Genomic DNA, 16,038 nt, shown 5'->3' with positions numbered 1-16,038 from the left:
CTCATCCCAATGGACCGTGCAGTTCTGAGGCTCTGTGGGTAAAACTCCTTTTTCCAGCCTCAGACCCTGACCATGAAAAAATACAGCAATGCTCACTTTAACAGCTGGAACATAGCTCTTGTCTGTGCCTGGGGAACACAGTTCAGGCTCCAGGGAGTGATCACATGGCGGAAAGGGGGCTTTATCAATGATGCTATCCTCAGAATCTCATCATGTGTCAGTGGCTAGCAATTACTCCCCACAAGGGGAGAGGCAACTCTAGATTTAATCCTGAGTGGAGCGCAGAAGCTGGTCCAAGAGCTAACTATAGCAGGACCACTTGGAAATAGTGACCATAATAAAATAACATTCAACATCCCTGTGGTGGGAAGAACACCTCAACAGCCCAACACTGTGACATTTAATTTCAAAAGGGGGAACTATACAAAAATGAGGGGGTTAGTTAAACAAAAGTTAAAAGGTACAGTGACTAAAGTGAAATCCCTGCAAGTTGCATGGGCCCTTTTTAAAGACACCATATAGAGGCCCAACTTCAATGTATACCCCAAATTAAGAAACACAGTAAAAGAACTAAAAAAAAAGAGCCACCGTGGCTTAACAAACCATGTAAAAGAAGCAGTGAGAGATAAAAAGACTTCCTTTAAAAAGTGGAAGTCAAATCCTAGTGAGGCAAATAGAAAGGAGCACAAACACTGCCAGCTTAAGTGCAAAGAGTGTAATAAGAAAAGCCAAAGAGGAGTTTGAAGAACGGCTAGCCAAAAACTCCAAGGTAATAACAAAATGTTTTTTAAGTACATCAGAAGCAGGAAGCCTGCTAAACAACCAGTGGGGCCCCTTGACGATCGAAATACAAAAGGAGCGCTTAAAGACGATAAAGTCATTGCGGAGAAACTAAATGGATTCTTTGCTTCAGTCTTCACGGCTGAGGATGTTAGGGAGATTCCCAAACCTGAGCTGGCTTTTGTAGGTGACAAATCTGAGAGAACTGTCACAGATTGAAGTGTCACTAGAGGAGGTTTTGGAATTAATTGATAAACTCAACATTAACAAGTCACCGGGACCAGATGGCATTCACCCAAGAGTTCTGAAAGAACTCAAATGTGAAGTTGCGGAACTATTAACTAAGGTTTGTAACCTGTCCTTTAAATCGGCTTCGGTACCCAATGACTGGAAGTTAGCTAATGTAACGCAATATTTAAAAAGGGCTCTAGAGGTGATCCCGGCAATTACAGACCGGTAAGTCTAACGTCGGTACCGGGCAAATTAGTCGAAACAATAGTTAGAAAAAAATTGTCAGACACATAGAAAAACATAAACTGTTGAGCAATAGTCAACATGGTTTCTGTAAAGGGAAATCGTGTGTCTTACTAATCTATTAGAGTTCTTTGAAGGGGTCAACAAACATGTGGACAAGGGGGATCCAGTGGACATAGTGTACTTAGATTTCCAGAAAGCCTTTGACAAGGTCCCTCACCAAAGGCTCTTACGTAAATTAAGCTGTCATGGGATAAAAAGGGAAGGTCCTTTCATGGATTGAGAACTGGTTAAAAGACAGGGAACAAAGGGTAGGAATTAATGGTAAATTCTCAGAATGGAGAGGGGTAACTAGTGGTGTCCCCAAGGGTCAGTCCTAGGACCAATCCTATTCAATTTATTCATAAATGATCTGGAGAAAGGGGTAAACAGTGAGGTGGCAAAGTTTGCAGATGATACTAAACTACTCAAGATAGTTAAGACCAAAGCAGATTGTGAAGAACTTCAAAAAGATCTCACAAAACTAAGTGATTGGGCAACAAAATGGCAAATGAAATTTAATGTGGATAAATGTAAAGTAATGCACATTGGAAAAAATAACCCCAACTATACATACAATATGATGGGGGCTAATTTAGCTACAACGAGTCAGGAAAAAGATCTTGGCGTCATCGTGGATAGTTCTCTGAAGATGTCCACGCAGTGTGCAGAGGCGGTCAAAAAAGCAAACAAGATGTTAGGAATCATTAAAAAGGGGATAGAGAATAAGACTGAGAATATATTATTGCCCTTATATAAATCCATGGTACGCCCACATCTCGAATACTGTGTACAGATGTGGTCTCCTCACCTCAAAAAAGATATTCTAGCACTAGAAAAGGTTCAGAAAAGGGCAACTAAAATGATTAGGGGTTTGGAGAGGGTCCCATATGAGGAAAGATTAAAGAGGCTAGGCCTCTTCAGCTTGGAAAAGAGGAGACTAAGGGGGGATATGATAGAGGTATATAAAATCATGAGTGATGTGGAGAAAGTGGATAAGGAAAAGTTAGTTATTTACTTATTCCCATAATACAAGAACTAGGGGTCACCAAATGAATTAATAGGTAGCAGTTTAAAACAAATAAAAGGAAGTTCTTCTTTCACACAGCGCACAGTCAATTGTGGAACTTCTTACCTGAGGAGGTTGTGAAGGCTGGGACTATAACAATGTTTAAAAGGGAACTGGATAAATTCATGGTGGTTAAGTCCATAAATGGCTATTAGCCAGGAAGGGTAAAGAATGGTGTCCCTAGCCTCTGTTCATCAGAGGATGGAGATGGATGGCAGGAGAGAGATCACTTGATCATTGCCTGTTAGGCTCACTCCCTCTGGGGCACCTGGCATTGGCCACTGTCGGTAGACAGATACTGGGCTAGATGGACCTTTGGTCTAACCCGGTATGGCCGTTCTTATGTTCTTATGGTTGAGGCCTTTTGCAGCTAATCACACTTATAGTAGCCACAAGAAAGGACGGCCTAATGGATAAGACCTGGTGCTGGGAAGCAGAAACCCTGGGTTCAATCTCCAGGTCTGCCACACTCTGCATGAGCTTGGGCAAGTCGCTCCCCCTTGTTCATGTCTCAGCTCTCCATCTCTAATGATATCAGGACAGATGTGGGAGATGCAGATCTACTACAGCAATGGAGCCGATCACAGTGCCTGGATAGAGAGAAATGTGCTTTTTCCAAGGCCCACGGATAAGCTGTTTTGTAGTAACTGCTGAATGTGCGTGCAGGACATGTGGAACTGATTGATTTCTTCCTGGAAAGCAGAAGCATGTCAGTGACAGGATTCTAGGAACCTCAGTTCCAACGGGCTGAGATTTGGGTGGCTACTGGCACGTATGTCAGAAGATCTCTGACTTAGGCACCATTCCTTGGAGTATAGTGTGCATCAGGATTGGGTCAAACACTCACAGACCCTGTGGCTAGTCATGGCAGCCATTGTTAGCATGCTTTGTTCTCCATCTTCTCCATTGTCCTGCCAGGCATAGTCTCGGAGACAAACCAACAGCACCTCTGGGAACACGTCTGGGACAGTTCTTATTGCTGATTCCGAATGGTGCTGCCTGGCCAAAAGCCTTTGTCTCTTACTGTTTGACAAACACATGGAGGATTTGAGACTCCAAAGATCCAGAGGAGGCTGTGAGGCACCGCTTCCCTGGTGCTAACCCTAGCTTTGCTGAGCCACTTTGACACCAAGTTCACCTTCCCCGATATACCAGACCCAAATTGATTGCAAGCAGGGCAATGATCTAGCCTCCTGGTGCAGTGCTGGTGTCTTTGTGTCCCTGTCTGCTCAAGTATGCCATTGCCACGGTATTGTCAGTGCAGCTCTCTCCTCTCCTCCATCCCAATCAATTCATGCCTCTTTTTCACTCTTGGCCCATTACCCATTGCCTGTGTCACTCAGTCACTTGGGAGGAACGATCCCATCTGTGGAGACCAGTGCAGGTTATTACAACTGTTCTGACTCCAAGATTAGGTGAGAAGTGATGATTCATAAATCTGCCTCTCCACTAGTCTCCCTCCATCTGCTTTCAGCCCGTCTCATATCTCCTCCTGGATATCTCAACATGGCCCAACAGGAGCTCCTGATCTTCCCTCCCAGTCCTTCCTTCTCCACACTTTCACTGTCACTGTGCACAGTGCCACGAGCCTTCTTGATACTCAGGCCTCCAAAGTGGGGGTAGCTTTGGTTCTGCCATCTCTCCAGCTCCCCATGGTCGGGCCAAGATCAAATCTTTCCCTTTTGTCCACCAAAAATCTCTGAGATCCAACCTTCTCTTCCTGTCCATGAAGCTAATACTCCCATCTTCATCACTGCAGCCTCCTTCACATCCACCACCCCTCTCTGGTCCTTACAAAACTTGGCTGCTAAGATCATCTTCTTTGGCTGTTGCTCCGACCATCTCACCCCCTTAATGAATCCTCCCCTGGCTCCCATATATCACCTTCACCACTGTCCTTCCATACTTATCTACTCTTGTCTTGAATCATATTGTCCCTGACTCCTCAACTTCACCAGCAATGCAGCCCCCACTGACTGTCGTCAGCTTCTCTCATAGATCTGGACCTTCATTCATGCTGCCCTGTAGACACAGAACACCTTCCCCAAATTGGTGTGTAAGGTCTCTACTCTATCCTACTTCAAATCCCTCTCTAGCCCTGCCTGTGTCGCACTACTCATGAGAAATGAGTTAAGATGGGTTAAGGGTTGCTGCTGCATAGCAGGGCTTTCTGCTCTCTGTGCCTTTCTGGAAGGCGGTATTTCAAATATTCGACATTAAAGTGTAGAAACACAAGAATCACAGAATTATAGAATATCAGGGGTGGAAGGGACCTTAGGAGGTAATCTAGTGCAACCCCCTGCTCAAAGCAGGACCAATCCCCAACTAAATCATCCCAGCCAGGGCTTTGTCAAGCCTGACCTTAAAAACTTCTAAGGAGATTCCACCACCTTCCTAGGGAACCCATTCCAGTGCTTCACCACCCTCCTAGTGAAAGTGTTTCCTAATATCCAACCTAAACCTCCCGCACTGCAACTTGAGACCATTGCTCCTTGTTCTGACATCTGCTACCACTGAGAACAGCCGAGCTCCATCCTCTTTGGAACCCCCCCCCCCTTCAGGTAGTTGAAGGCTGCTATCAAATCTCCCCTCACTCTTCTCTTCTGCAGACTAAACGATCCCAGTTCCCTCAGCCTCTCCTCATAAGTCATGTGTTCCAGCCCCCTAATCATTTTTGTTGCTCACTTCAGGCAATATTCCCCACACAGCACCCCAGACACCTTATCTCTGCCCTCTGGGGGTGCCAACATAAGGACTCCCTGCACTGTAGGTGTCGGCCTAGGGTGGGGTGTCACTTTGTGGCAGTTGTGAGGGTCACTCCATACATATATGAAGACAGTGTTTTTATGGAGGAACCTGTCCGCCACAGGGCTCCTCCTGGCACTGGCCTTACCCCGCCCCCTCCCCCAGGCTCTCACCTCAATGGCAGCTGCAGCCTTGGGGTCAAAGCCATCACACACAAGCACAAGGAGCTTGTCACCCACACTGCGTAGGATCTGCACTGCCTCTGTGTGCGTCATTCCCAGCAGACTCTGGTGATTCACCTCCAGGATCCGCAGCCCCACCTTCAGCCGACCATCCCTGGCAGCAGCCCCAGAGGAGCTCACCTGGAAGGGACAAGAGGGCTGAGAATGGGGAGGGGGACAAGAAGAACGCGCAGGGAGTCGTGGGAGGGAAGGGAGTGGAAGAGAGGACACTACATGCAGGCAGTAGGGAAAGGAGGTGCCCATGTGTTTATGCAGGAGGGAAGGGAAGGAGAATGAGCACAAGAGATATGTTGGGCTTGGGAAAGGAGAGCACTTACGCAATTCCTTGGGGAGAGTGGGAAAGGGGAGTGATTGTATGCCATTCCTGGGGCAGGGAGTGGGCAGGGAGAGGGATCACACGTGATTTCTCTGACAGCACATACATACGTGACTCCTCAGCATGGTGAGGGGAGGGGCTCATGCATGACAGCACAACGGCAGGCATAGGGGGAGTGCCTGCCCATGATGCCGAGGAGAGCGCTCGCCCACAACTCCTCAGCGCGCAGGGGTTAGGGAGCAGTCACCCATAACTCCTTGGTACGGTGGGGGAAGCGTGTGAAAAGAAGACGACTCACATGCCATTCCTCATGGGGGGAGCAGGAAAATGCTTGCACAATTCCTCGGGGGGCCGGGGGAGAGCACTCACATGCCATCCCTCAGAGCAGGGAGAGCGACTGGTAATAAAGCGAATGAGCACACAGACATTCCATGGGAACTGGGGTTTGCGGGGAACTTAAGCACACTGTGTGGGTTCTAGCAGGAAGGAACGTGCATGCATGTTTACATGGGGAGAAGTGGAATCAAACAGAGAGACCACATGGAAACTGGGAGGAGGCCTGATTTCCCACAGGAACTCCTTTCTGCTTCCTGCCTAATAGCCCCTGCTCTGTGCAGGGCACCCTGAGTCTGTTACCTTGGAGATGAAGATCCCCTCATCGGTGGGGTCAAAGGGGTTCCCAGCATGGCCTTTCGCTCCCCCCCGAATGCTGATGCCCAGCTTTTCTCCAGGAGCCTTCTCAATGCAGATTTCCTGTGGGCACAAAAAAGGTCCCTGTCTCCAGTTTGATTTAGTTTGGGCTGAAAATGTGGCTGACAGACTCTGACTGGAGGTGCGGGGGGACTGTTGGTGCTGGTAGCAGACCATGCACCGAATAGCCAGGAAAGGGCCAGCTCTGTGGTTTCCACCTTCTTTGGTCTGATGGGTTTGTTGTGGTTCTCCTCTCCCAGTTCTGGGTCTAAGGGGGCAGAACCCCATCCAGCCTCCAGCCATAGTGACTGTTGGGTGTAACGATGAACTCTTGCCAGTCCCAGGCTGGGTACCCGCCTCCTCATCTGAGATCGCTCCTGCCACCAGGAGAGAGGGGAAACTTCATCCAGCTGTGGAGCTGCACCTCTCATCCAGCCTTCCATCTAGGCTCAGATGGAGCAGAGACTGCCTGCCCGAGGACACAGCCCCCTGGGGAGCAAGGGCACAGCCCCACTCAAACTGTCTCCTCCCAGGAGCAGGGCCATTTAATACTAATAAAGATCTGGGCAGGGGGAGGGATAGCTCAGTGGTTTGAGCATTGGCTTGCTAAACCCAGGGTTGTGAGCGCAGTCCTTGAGGGGCCATTTGGGGATTGGTCCTGCTTTGAGCAGGGGGTTGGACTAGATGATACCTTGAGGTCCATTCCAACCCTAATATTCTATGAATACAAGGGAGCTCTTCTCCTGCTCCGGTTTACCCACCTCCACCTACTGCATTTCCTAATGGGGAGTTCCAAAGGCAGTGTCTGTGAATTTTCCTACATGCACTTTTGTCAGTAGAGTTGTCAGGCTGTGCCCAGACCAGGGCTGCTGCTCCCACTTGGGCTCCTCTCCCCTCTCAGAATCTACCTGCATGCCAGATGGCGGAGGATCTCGTCGCACCAACATGCTCAGCTCCTGTGTACTGGACAGCAGGGCATTCACAGCCTCCTGGTGGGTAGCATGGCGCAGGTCAATAGTATTGACCTCCAGGATCCTGTCCCCTACTCGCAAGCCACTGCGGGATGCCAGCCCAAGGGGAATGACCTGCAGAGAGCCTCTGGTGTTAAGGCTGGAAAGGGACTCTGATGGGAGCAGATATCCACCTCCTAGCAGAGCTGCTGATGTAGCCATACACACCCTGAGCAGACCCTACCCAGCGGGGAGATGAATGGCAGAGCTTCCCTAGGAAACCTCAATGGATTCCTGCCCCTGCCCCCTGAGCTGCCAAACACCCTGTGACACCCTCCCCACAGACTCCTCCCACTGCCCCCCCATAGCTGCCAAACACCCTGTGACACTCTCCCCACAGACTCCTCCCACTGCCCCCCATAGCTGCCAAACACCCTGTGACACCCTCCCTACAGACTCCTCTCACTGCCCCCCCTAAGCTGCCAAACACCCTGTGACACCCTCCCCACGGGCTCCTCCCACTGCTCCCCATAGCTGGCAAACCCCCCTATGACACCCTCCCCACAGACTCCTCCCAAACCCTCATGCCTCAAAACAAGACGGTTCCATCCCCTGCCTTCTCCCCCACCCCCAAGCTTCCTTGAGGCATTTCCATTCTCCAGTCTCCTTGTTCCAGAGACTCCATCCCCAATGGACATATTCCCTCAGACATGCCCAGACTGGGCTGCCCACATGGGTCCCTACCTTTGAGATAAAGACACCTGGTTCATGAATCCCAAATGGGTGGCTTGAATGGTCACTGCCTCCAACAATGCTGAGCCCCAGGGGCCCCCCAGCTTTGACCAGACAGATCTCCTGCAGGGAGCAAAGATCATACAGCCAGGGAGAGGGCAAGGAGTACCAAGCAGTGACTGTGCCTGGAAAACTACCCCCAGACACAGAGACCTTGCCTGGGAATGAGCGTCAAGGAGGCTCCAGCAACACATGGGAGACCCAGCCACTTCCCAACAGCCCAACAACATGGTGGCCAGTCCTTTGAGGAACAGCTCGGAACCCCAGTCCTGTCCAATTAACAGAGCACCGGGCCAGTCAAAGCCCCAAATCCCTTACCTCAATGGGGTACTGGTCCTCCAGGCCTTTGGGCAGATGGTTCCTTTGCAGCAGAGGCGTCTCCTCAGGCGGGCTCTCCCCATGGCTGGGAGGTGGTGGTGGGGAGTGCGTGCGCACTCGCTGCACCACTGGTGAGTCTCCCTCGCTGAGCTGCTGTGTACCCTCTCTCTCTACCAGCAGCGCGATGGTGGGGGAGGATGCGGTAAGCAGCGCTACTGCCTGATCATGCCTGGCTTCTGTCATGTCTACCCCATTGATCTAGAACAACCCGCAAACCCAGTGTCAGCACATCACGCCAGTACACCCTGCCCTGCCAGGCACCTGCTGAGCATCACATGGGATCCCAGCACCCTGTCCCCCACTGTCCTGAGCCAAACCACCATGTGCCTCACCAACACTACCCCTCCCTAGATGGCGGAGCCCTGAGTAGCTGCCGATATCCCACTTGGCCATAACCTTTCTTCTAGCCAGCCATCTAGCTGCCCATCAATGCCCCCTCCCACCACCTTACATGGCAGGGCCCAGAGTAGCAGCCAGTGCCTCAGCAATGTATCAGGAGAGCACATCGGCTAAGCACGAAGACCCAGCTTCCGGGAGTCCCATCACATACGCTAGCCATCCCCACAACTCTGCTCCTTTTTAATAAGTACCCAGGAAACTGTGCCTCACCCTGCACTGGCTCTGCACAGACTCCCCCACCCCAGCTTTCCTGCAAGATCACAAATGCCAGGTCCAAGGGGCCACACTACAGGAATGAGGGCCAGGAAGATCCCAGCGCGGGAAGAGGCTGGAGAGACGCTTCCTGGCAGGAGACTGCCACATTCAGAAGAAAAATTATTGCTCAAGCAATAAACTTCTTCAGTTATTATTCTTGTGGACATAGTAGTTCTGAAGCACCTGCTGGTCCTGCTATGCCCCTACGGCAGAGCCCAAACATGCCAGGCCACCGTGGGTGCAGTGGAGCCTCTGCCTCTCACAGCGAGCAGAGTGGGAGATGAATTGGTCCCCATGGGGTGCCTCATTTCCCACCCTCAGGATGGTTCATGGTGGCCCTTCATCACCACTGGGTACTGCCCTCCTAGGTGTAAAAACACCATATTTCCTTCAATCTGTCAGGGCAAAGCCTGCCAAGGGGCCCTGGGAAACCAAAAGGGCTACAATTCTGCTCTGAAATGAGCCAGAGACTTGTAATGCCAAGGACAAGCAAGGTCTGTGATCCAAAGGGCTGGCTGGAAATGTTACAGCTAAGCCCCAGCTCTGCACTAGAAAGGAGTTCCCAGACAAAGCCAGCCATTCACAGACTGGGCCTGAAGCATCCTCCCAGCAGGCCTCATATGTGGATATGTGGATCCCGGTGACACTGCCCACAACCAGCCTCATCCTCACCCTCACCAGACCTGGCACTACTCACTCCAGAGAGCAAATGTCACACTCCACCTGAGCCACACGAGCCTGTACCAAAGAAGCCTGAGGTGAGGCACCTCCTGACATCCCTGGCTCCTATCTCCATTATCTACCCCATCACCTCCTCCCCAGAGCCATTTTCCAGCCCAATCAAGAGGAACACTGAAAGTGCAGGGTTCTGCTTCTGACCATACCACAGACATGGATGGGAGGGACTCCCCCTCTGTCCTCACAGTGAGTAGTCCATGAGAGCCCTCTCAGTGAAGACTCTTCTGATCACTCTGAGTACCAGCGATGGGGAGAGAGCCCATCCCAAACATATACAAAGCAAGAGGCTCTGGGGGTGGGGAGAAGGAGAGTAGGAGGTGGAGAATAAACCCAGCCACTAGCTCCTGGTGGCCACCAGGGGCCAAGACCCACCAGCTGCACCGGACACACCTGCAGCAGCTGCACAGGCTCCCTGGACTGAGGTCTGGCTTTGCGAACTGCCCTTGGTCTGTTGAGCACTGTTCTTTATCTTGGACCCAGGCTGGACCCAGGCTGCAGCTCAGGGTGCTGTGCTCACGCACAGAGCAAGTTTTCCTCTGTAACCTCAGCCTAGCTATGTCATGGCCAGACAGAGCAGGGCCAGTAAGAGCAGGCGGGGCTGCCCAATGCCCAGAGAAAGGGAAAACTACCAGCTGCCCTCTGTGCAAGCAGCTCCCTACATGGTCCCGTGCCACAGAGAGGCTGTATCTCCCAGTGACAGGAGCCCAATCTCCACCTCTGTGTAAGCAAAGAGCTGCCACTGCCCTCTCACTTCCGTCTAGTTCGCTACCATCTGCTCCATCCCCAGTTCTGTTGCTGCCAACTGACTGCCCTCTCCCTCCACCTCCAAAATCCAGGGATCCCTCTCTGCCCCAGGCCCAGCCCTATGTCCCCAGTCTGGTACCTTCCCCTCCTGGGCTCCCTGCCCTCCATCCTCAATCCTGTACCTCCTCTGTTCCGCTCCATCCCCACTCCCTACCCCCTGTGTCCCCAATCCTGTACCACCTACCACGACCTGGGGTCCCTGCCCTCTCTTCCCACTCCTATTTGCCTTCTGCCCTTCATTCCATCTCCTCTGGCCTGTCCCCCCCAGCTTCAAGAGAGTTCTAGTTACCTTCTAACACACACAGCCATTGATGAGGGATATTATTCACAATGAAGGAGAAAGACTGGTCAGAACAGGGGTGAGGACTGGAGCGTTAGTAGCCAACCACAGGCATGTTTTTGGGGTGTTAAGTTTGGAAAAAGACCTTGGTTGGGTCCCTCAATCCACATGCTCAAAGCCCCCACCCTACCCCCCCAGCAGAGGGCAGGCCTCCCGCAGAAGAAGGGTGCAGAGGAGGTTTTGAGGACAAGGATGAGAGTAGGAAGCTACGCTGTATTTCTTTTCTCAGGAAAATATAGGCCCCTTAGGACTGGTGGGAGCTAAGGCCTAAGAACTGATACCCCTAGCTAGCACCATGGGCATTGGATGCTTGCTCTTTCTCACAGACACATGTACTGGCATCTGCCTGCTTGCAGCACTCACAGGCAGCCTGCCTGTCTCCTGCCCGCAGCACGCCAAGGTCTGCCCAACTGCCTCATTTAGACCCTGGGGATGGTCACAAACTCACACTTGTACATGCCAGGACTATCACCTACTGAAAACCTGCCCAGTAAGGACAGGCAGGTGCTGCCCAGTTGAAGACTTTGTAAGAAACAGATTAACATGGGGCTTCTCGCTAGCCAAGGTCCTGCATTTTGACCTGGATTCTCGTATTTTGGAGGCTGACAGCAAGTCATCAAACCTTCAGGGAAGAATTAGAAACATCCACTTCAAAGAGTCACCACAGTCCCACAGGGCCAATCTAGGTGAACCACGGGGCACTGGCTTCTGGGCATTCTGCACAGGCTCCAATTCACAGAGGTCCACAGAACAGTCAGGAAGTAGGAACGCCGTAGGTCTACAGACACTTGGCAGGTGGGGATGGAATCCCAGCCCACAGGGCCACTGGATGCTCCCGTGGGGAGATGCCATCCTAGCAGCAACAAAGCCATCCTGCACCGCAGGAGGGTAAAAGGCATAGTGGCAGATCTTGTCAGGAGACAAACAGCTGCTGGAGAGGCCATGGCCTGCAAAAGCCGTTGCTAAAATGCAGAGAGCTCTGTGCAACGCCCAGACCAGGAAAGCAGCAGTCAGGCTGGAGGAGGAAAGGATCTCTCTCTATGGACTGATACCGCACTCATCCCCATGATCCCAAGTGCTAGACTCTGAAGCTCAGCACTGCAGTCTCTTGTTACTGTGCATACTCAAGCATGGGCAATAGGCTCGCATGAGCAGGAATGTGCCAGTTGAGGCAGAGGAGGCTATTTTTTCTATACAAGCCATGACACCACATCCATCATGTCACCAAGAACAGTGGCTCTCAACCTTTCCAGACTACTGTACCCTTTTCAGGAGTCTAATTTGTCTTGCACACCTCATGTTTCACCTCACTTAAAATCTACTTGCTTACAGAATCAAACATAAACATACAAAAATGTAGTCTATGGAGCAGTATAAACAAGTCATTGTCTGAAATTTGAGTTTGGTACTGACATTGCTAGTGCTTCTAATGTAACCTGTTGTAAAACTAGGCAAATCTCTAGATGACCTGATGTACCTCCTTGAAGACCTCTGCATACCCACAGGGGTACATGTACCCCGGTTGAGAACGACTGACCAAAATGATTGATGACAGCAAGGCCTATGTGTGTGCTGAAACCAAATACCCTTCCTACAAGCCCTGATCCATGCAGAGAATGGGCTGAGGGGGCAGCCTACCCACACTGCTGACACTGAGGAATGCTGAAATGGCCTCATCTTCCCACCCTGAGAAGACAGACTGCAGTCTGACAAACAGCTCGAGAGTCTTTCTGACCCCACTGCAGGGGGTGCCAACTGGTACCATGTGGATCTGGCCTTGGGTGCCACCTGGCTACAGCTACACAATCCCCACAGTACAGCAAGCAGAGACACCCCATAGGGCTCTAGCTAATCTAGACAGCTCCCTGGGATCAGCTGCTGTCCAGGCCATGGCTCAATTTTGGAAGGCCTAGAAGAAGAGGAGCAGGGGAGGAGGAACAGAGGGAGAGATGCTGGGCCACCCAAGCCCCATATGAAGAAAAATGGTGCCAGGCCCAGCTCAGTGCTACAAAGGGTTTTCATGAGAAAGGGAAAACAGCGCAGACCCCAGGCCCAGGGATAGAGCAGACAGAAGCCAGCACTGACAAGGCTGTATCAGTGCTTACCCGCACCAGCTCTGTGGTAACTTTTGCTCTTACCACAGCAGCTGGACTAGAAACCCACCACCAGCACCAGGATGCAGGAGCTTCCATTCGCTCAGAGGCAGCATGCGAGCTTGGGGAAAGGGGGCAGGAAGGAGCGCAAGTGACACAGATTAGCAGAGAGGTACGAGGTTAGAGGCAGAGGTGGGATCTGAGTCACTGGCACAAGCAGCAGCAGGAACTGGGGACCAAAGCTTCGAATCAAAGACCAGGAAAAAGGGTTACACCAAGTCCCCCTGGGCCTCACACTTGGCTTGACAACCCTCCCCTCTCCATCTATCACCTACACTGACCCCCTGGCTTTCTGGAGGGAACAACTGCCACCAACGTGGGCAAGAGTCACTGGTCCCCTGGGCAGCACCCACAGGGCCCTAAGGGGAAGACGTGTCCACCCTATGTAGTGCAGCTTCGCAGATCCCAACGGGGGAGCAGACCCCACCTACCCAGTGAAGCATCAGGGGGCCGCAACTCCCCAGTGCAGCCAGCGCTGCTGGAGGGACTCACCAAGGTACTGTGAGTCAAGCGTTCACTGTGTAAGGGTGGGCACCAGCCTTGCCAAGAGCCAGTCAAAGCTGGTGACAGGCTGGGACAGCATGAGCGGGAGCTGCTGCTCTCTCTTGGGCCCTAGGAGCTGGGAAAGGAGCCCAGAGGTCAAGTGACAAGGAGACAGACCCCTGGAGAAGGGGCTGAGGAGGGACAGTGGGATCTGCTTTCCTAACTCCTACAGAAACAGTAACAGTAAATGACAGCTTCTGGCAAGACTCACCAGCACTACCTCTCCCTCCCATGGCTACCCCAAGGCCCCAAGCACTCACCGAGATGACCCGGTCTCCAACGTGCAGCGTCCCGTCCCGATGGGCCGCACCACCCTCTGCGATCCGAGAGATAAAGATCCCCTGAAATAGAGCCATGGGGGTCAGAGATGCCCCCACCTCATCACCGGAGCACCTCCACATCCAGATCCCTTCCCAGCAGCTGGCCAAGTCCCAGACCCTCAGCCCCCTTCCCACCGGGACCAAAGCCCCCTGCCCCTCTATCACACCACTCCCTCACTCCCCATCCCCCTTCTGACCCTGGCCACTCCACACCTCACCCTCGGACTCCTCAGTCCCCCAAACCCTGCGTGGAGCCTCTGGCTCCAGGAAAGCCTGACTCAGCGGAAGCTCAGAATACACAAGCCGAGAGGAGGGGGAGCCAGGACTGAATGTCACTGGCTACCACTGCCAGCCCCACCCCCACCCCTGCCCGCCTGAGCTCCTCTGCCTGGCACAGAGCTAATGACACCCCCATAGGAGTGCAGGGAAACGCCACCTGTCCCCCGGCCTGCAGAGATCTGGGGCTGAGCTCCCCTCCCCGCATGCCCACCTGCCCTGAGACATGAGGGCTGAGCTCCCCTCCCCCGGGGGCTCAGGGAGACCCCCCTACCCCTGCACCAACCTGCCCTGCATACAGATGGGGCAGAACACTCTTCCCCTGGGAGCTCAGGGAGACCCCCTTCCCCCCACACCCACCTTCCCTTTGACATGGGGGCTGAGCTCCCCTCCCCTAGGGGCTCAGGGAGACCCCCTCCCCTGCCCCCACCTGCCCTGCATACAGATGGGGCAGAGCACCCCTCCCCCAGGGGCTCAGAGAGACCCAGCCTGCAGAGACATCAGGCAGCGCTCTCCCGAAGACCCCCCTGCTGGCTCACCGTGTCACCCGCCCTGTAGGGCGTGGAGCCCTTGCCCCCGGCAATGCTGAAGCCCAGTCCCTTCTCATTGCGCATGAGGCAGGTGGAGAATCTGTCTGTGGGTGGTGCTCCCTCAGGCCGCTCTGGAAAGCACAGGCCACCCCGTGGCTCTCGTGGGCTGTAATCGTCCTCGGGGCGCAGCGGTGTAACCGTGATGGCGTTCTCGGGCTCCACCATCCGCTCCCGAAGCACCGTCATGGAGACGGAGCTGCCTGAGCCACGCAGTGCCTCCACTGCCATGTGGTGCTCCGCACAGTGCAGGGCTACTCCATTCACCTGGGCAAGGACAGGGGTCAAGGTGGGAGGCTGGCACGGGGAGTCCCCAACCCCCCCCAACGCTCCCCCAAACTCACAAGGAGCCCCCCCACACCAACTCCACAGGGAGCCCACACACACATCGACCCCACAGTGACTCCCCCCGGCCCTGCAGGGAGACCCCTGCCTCCCACACACCACCCCGCATGGAGCCCCGCACACACCAACCCCACAGGAAACCGCCACACACACCAACCCCACAGAGAATGCCCCCCCACCACACAAACACAGATCTACCCACAGGGAGCCCCCCCTACACACATCGACCCCACAGGGAGAGCCCTGCCCCACACACATCCTCCGCCCCACAGGGAGACCCCCTACACACACACCAACCCCACAGGGAGTCCCCTAGCCCCGCAAGGAGACTCCTGCCCCACACACCCCACCTCACATGGAGCCTCCCACATACACATACCACCCCACAGGGAGCCCCCCCACACCCTACCCCAAAGGGAGACTCCCTACACACACCAATCCCACAGGGAGCCCCACACACACACACCACCCCACAGGAAGCCCCCACCCCACCTCACAGGGAACGCCCTCCCCACACACACCAACCCCATAGGGAGCCCCTCTGCACACCTCAACCCCACAGTGACCCCCCCAGCCCCGCAGGGAGACCCCTGCCCCACACACCCCAGTCCACATGGAGCCTCCCACACACACCGACCCCACAGTGACCCCCCACAACCCCACATGGAGCCCCTTACACACACACCAACCCCACAGGGAACAGCCCCTCCCCACAGACACTTATCCCACAGGGAGCCCCCCTACACACACCGACCCCACAGGGAGCCTACACACACACACACACCACCCCACATCAAGCCCCC

General features: G+C 53.5%; 1 protein-coding gene across 30 annotated transcripts in view; it reads right to left on the bottom strand.

Moving 5' to 3' along the window:
* SCRIB (scribble planar cell polarity protein) overlaps positions 1-16,038 on the bottom strand; it is a 212,188-nt gene that overhangs the window by 112,445 nt on the left and 83,705 nt on the right. For 29 of the 30 annotated variants that reach the window (XM_032762915.2, XM_075063333.1, XM_075063340.1 and 26 more), the window contains 7 exons: positions 14,843-15,157; positions 13,968-14,048; positions 8,416-8,673; positions 8,050-8,160; positions 7,264-7,440; positions 6,302-6,418; positions 5,281-5,469 (listed from right to left, as the gene is read on the bottom strand). In XM_032762915.2, the coding sequence (XP_032618806.1) occupies positions 5,281-5,469; positions 6,302-6,418; positions 7,264-7,440; positions 8,050-8,160; positions 8,416-8,673; positions 13,968-14,048; positions 14,843-15,157 (1,248 nt within the window). Of the gene's footprint in view, positions 1-5,280; positions 5,470-6,301; positions 6,419-7,263; positions 7,441-8,049; positions 8,161-8,415; positions 8,674-13,656; positions 13,874-13,967; positions 14,049-14,842; positions 15,158-16,038 lie in introns of those variants that run through there. The other variant, XM_075063355.1, reaches the window with a different exon arrangement.

Source organism: Chelonoidis abingdonii, chromosome 2, assembly GCF_003597395.2.
Source record: "Chelonoidis abingdonii isolate Lonesome George chromosome 2, CheloAbing_2.0, whole genome shotgun sequence".
Classification (NCBI taxonomy): Eukaryota; Metazoa; Chordata; order Testudines; family Testudinidae; genus Chelonoidis; species Chelonoidis abingdonii.
Note: the sequence above shows the minus strand (reverse complement) of the source record. Positions and strands in the feature narration are given on the sequence as shown.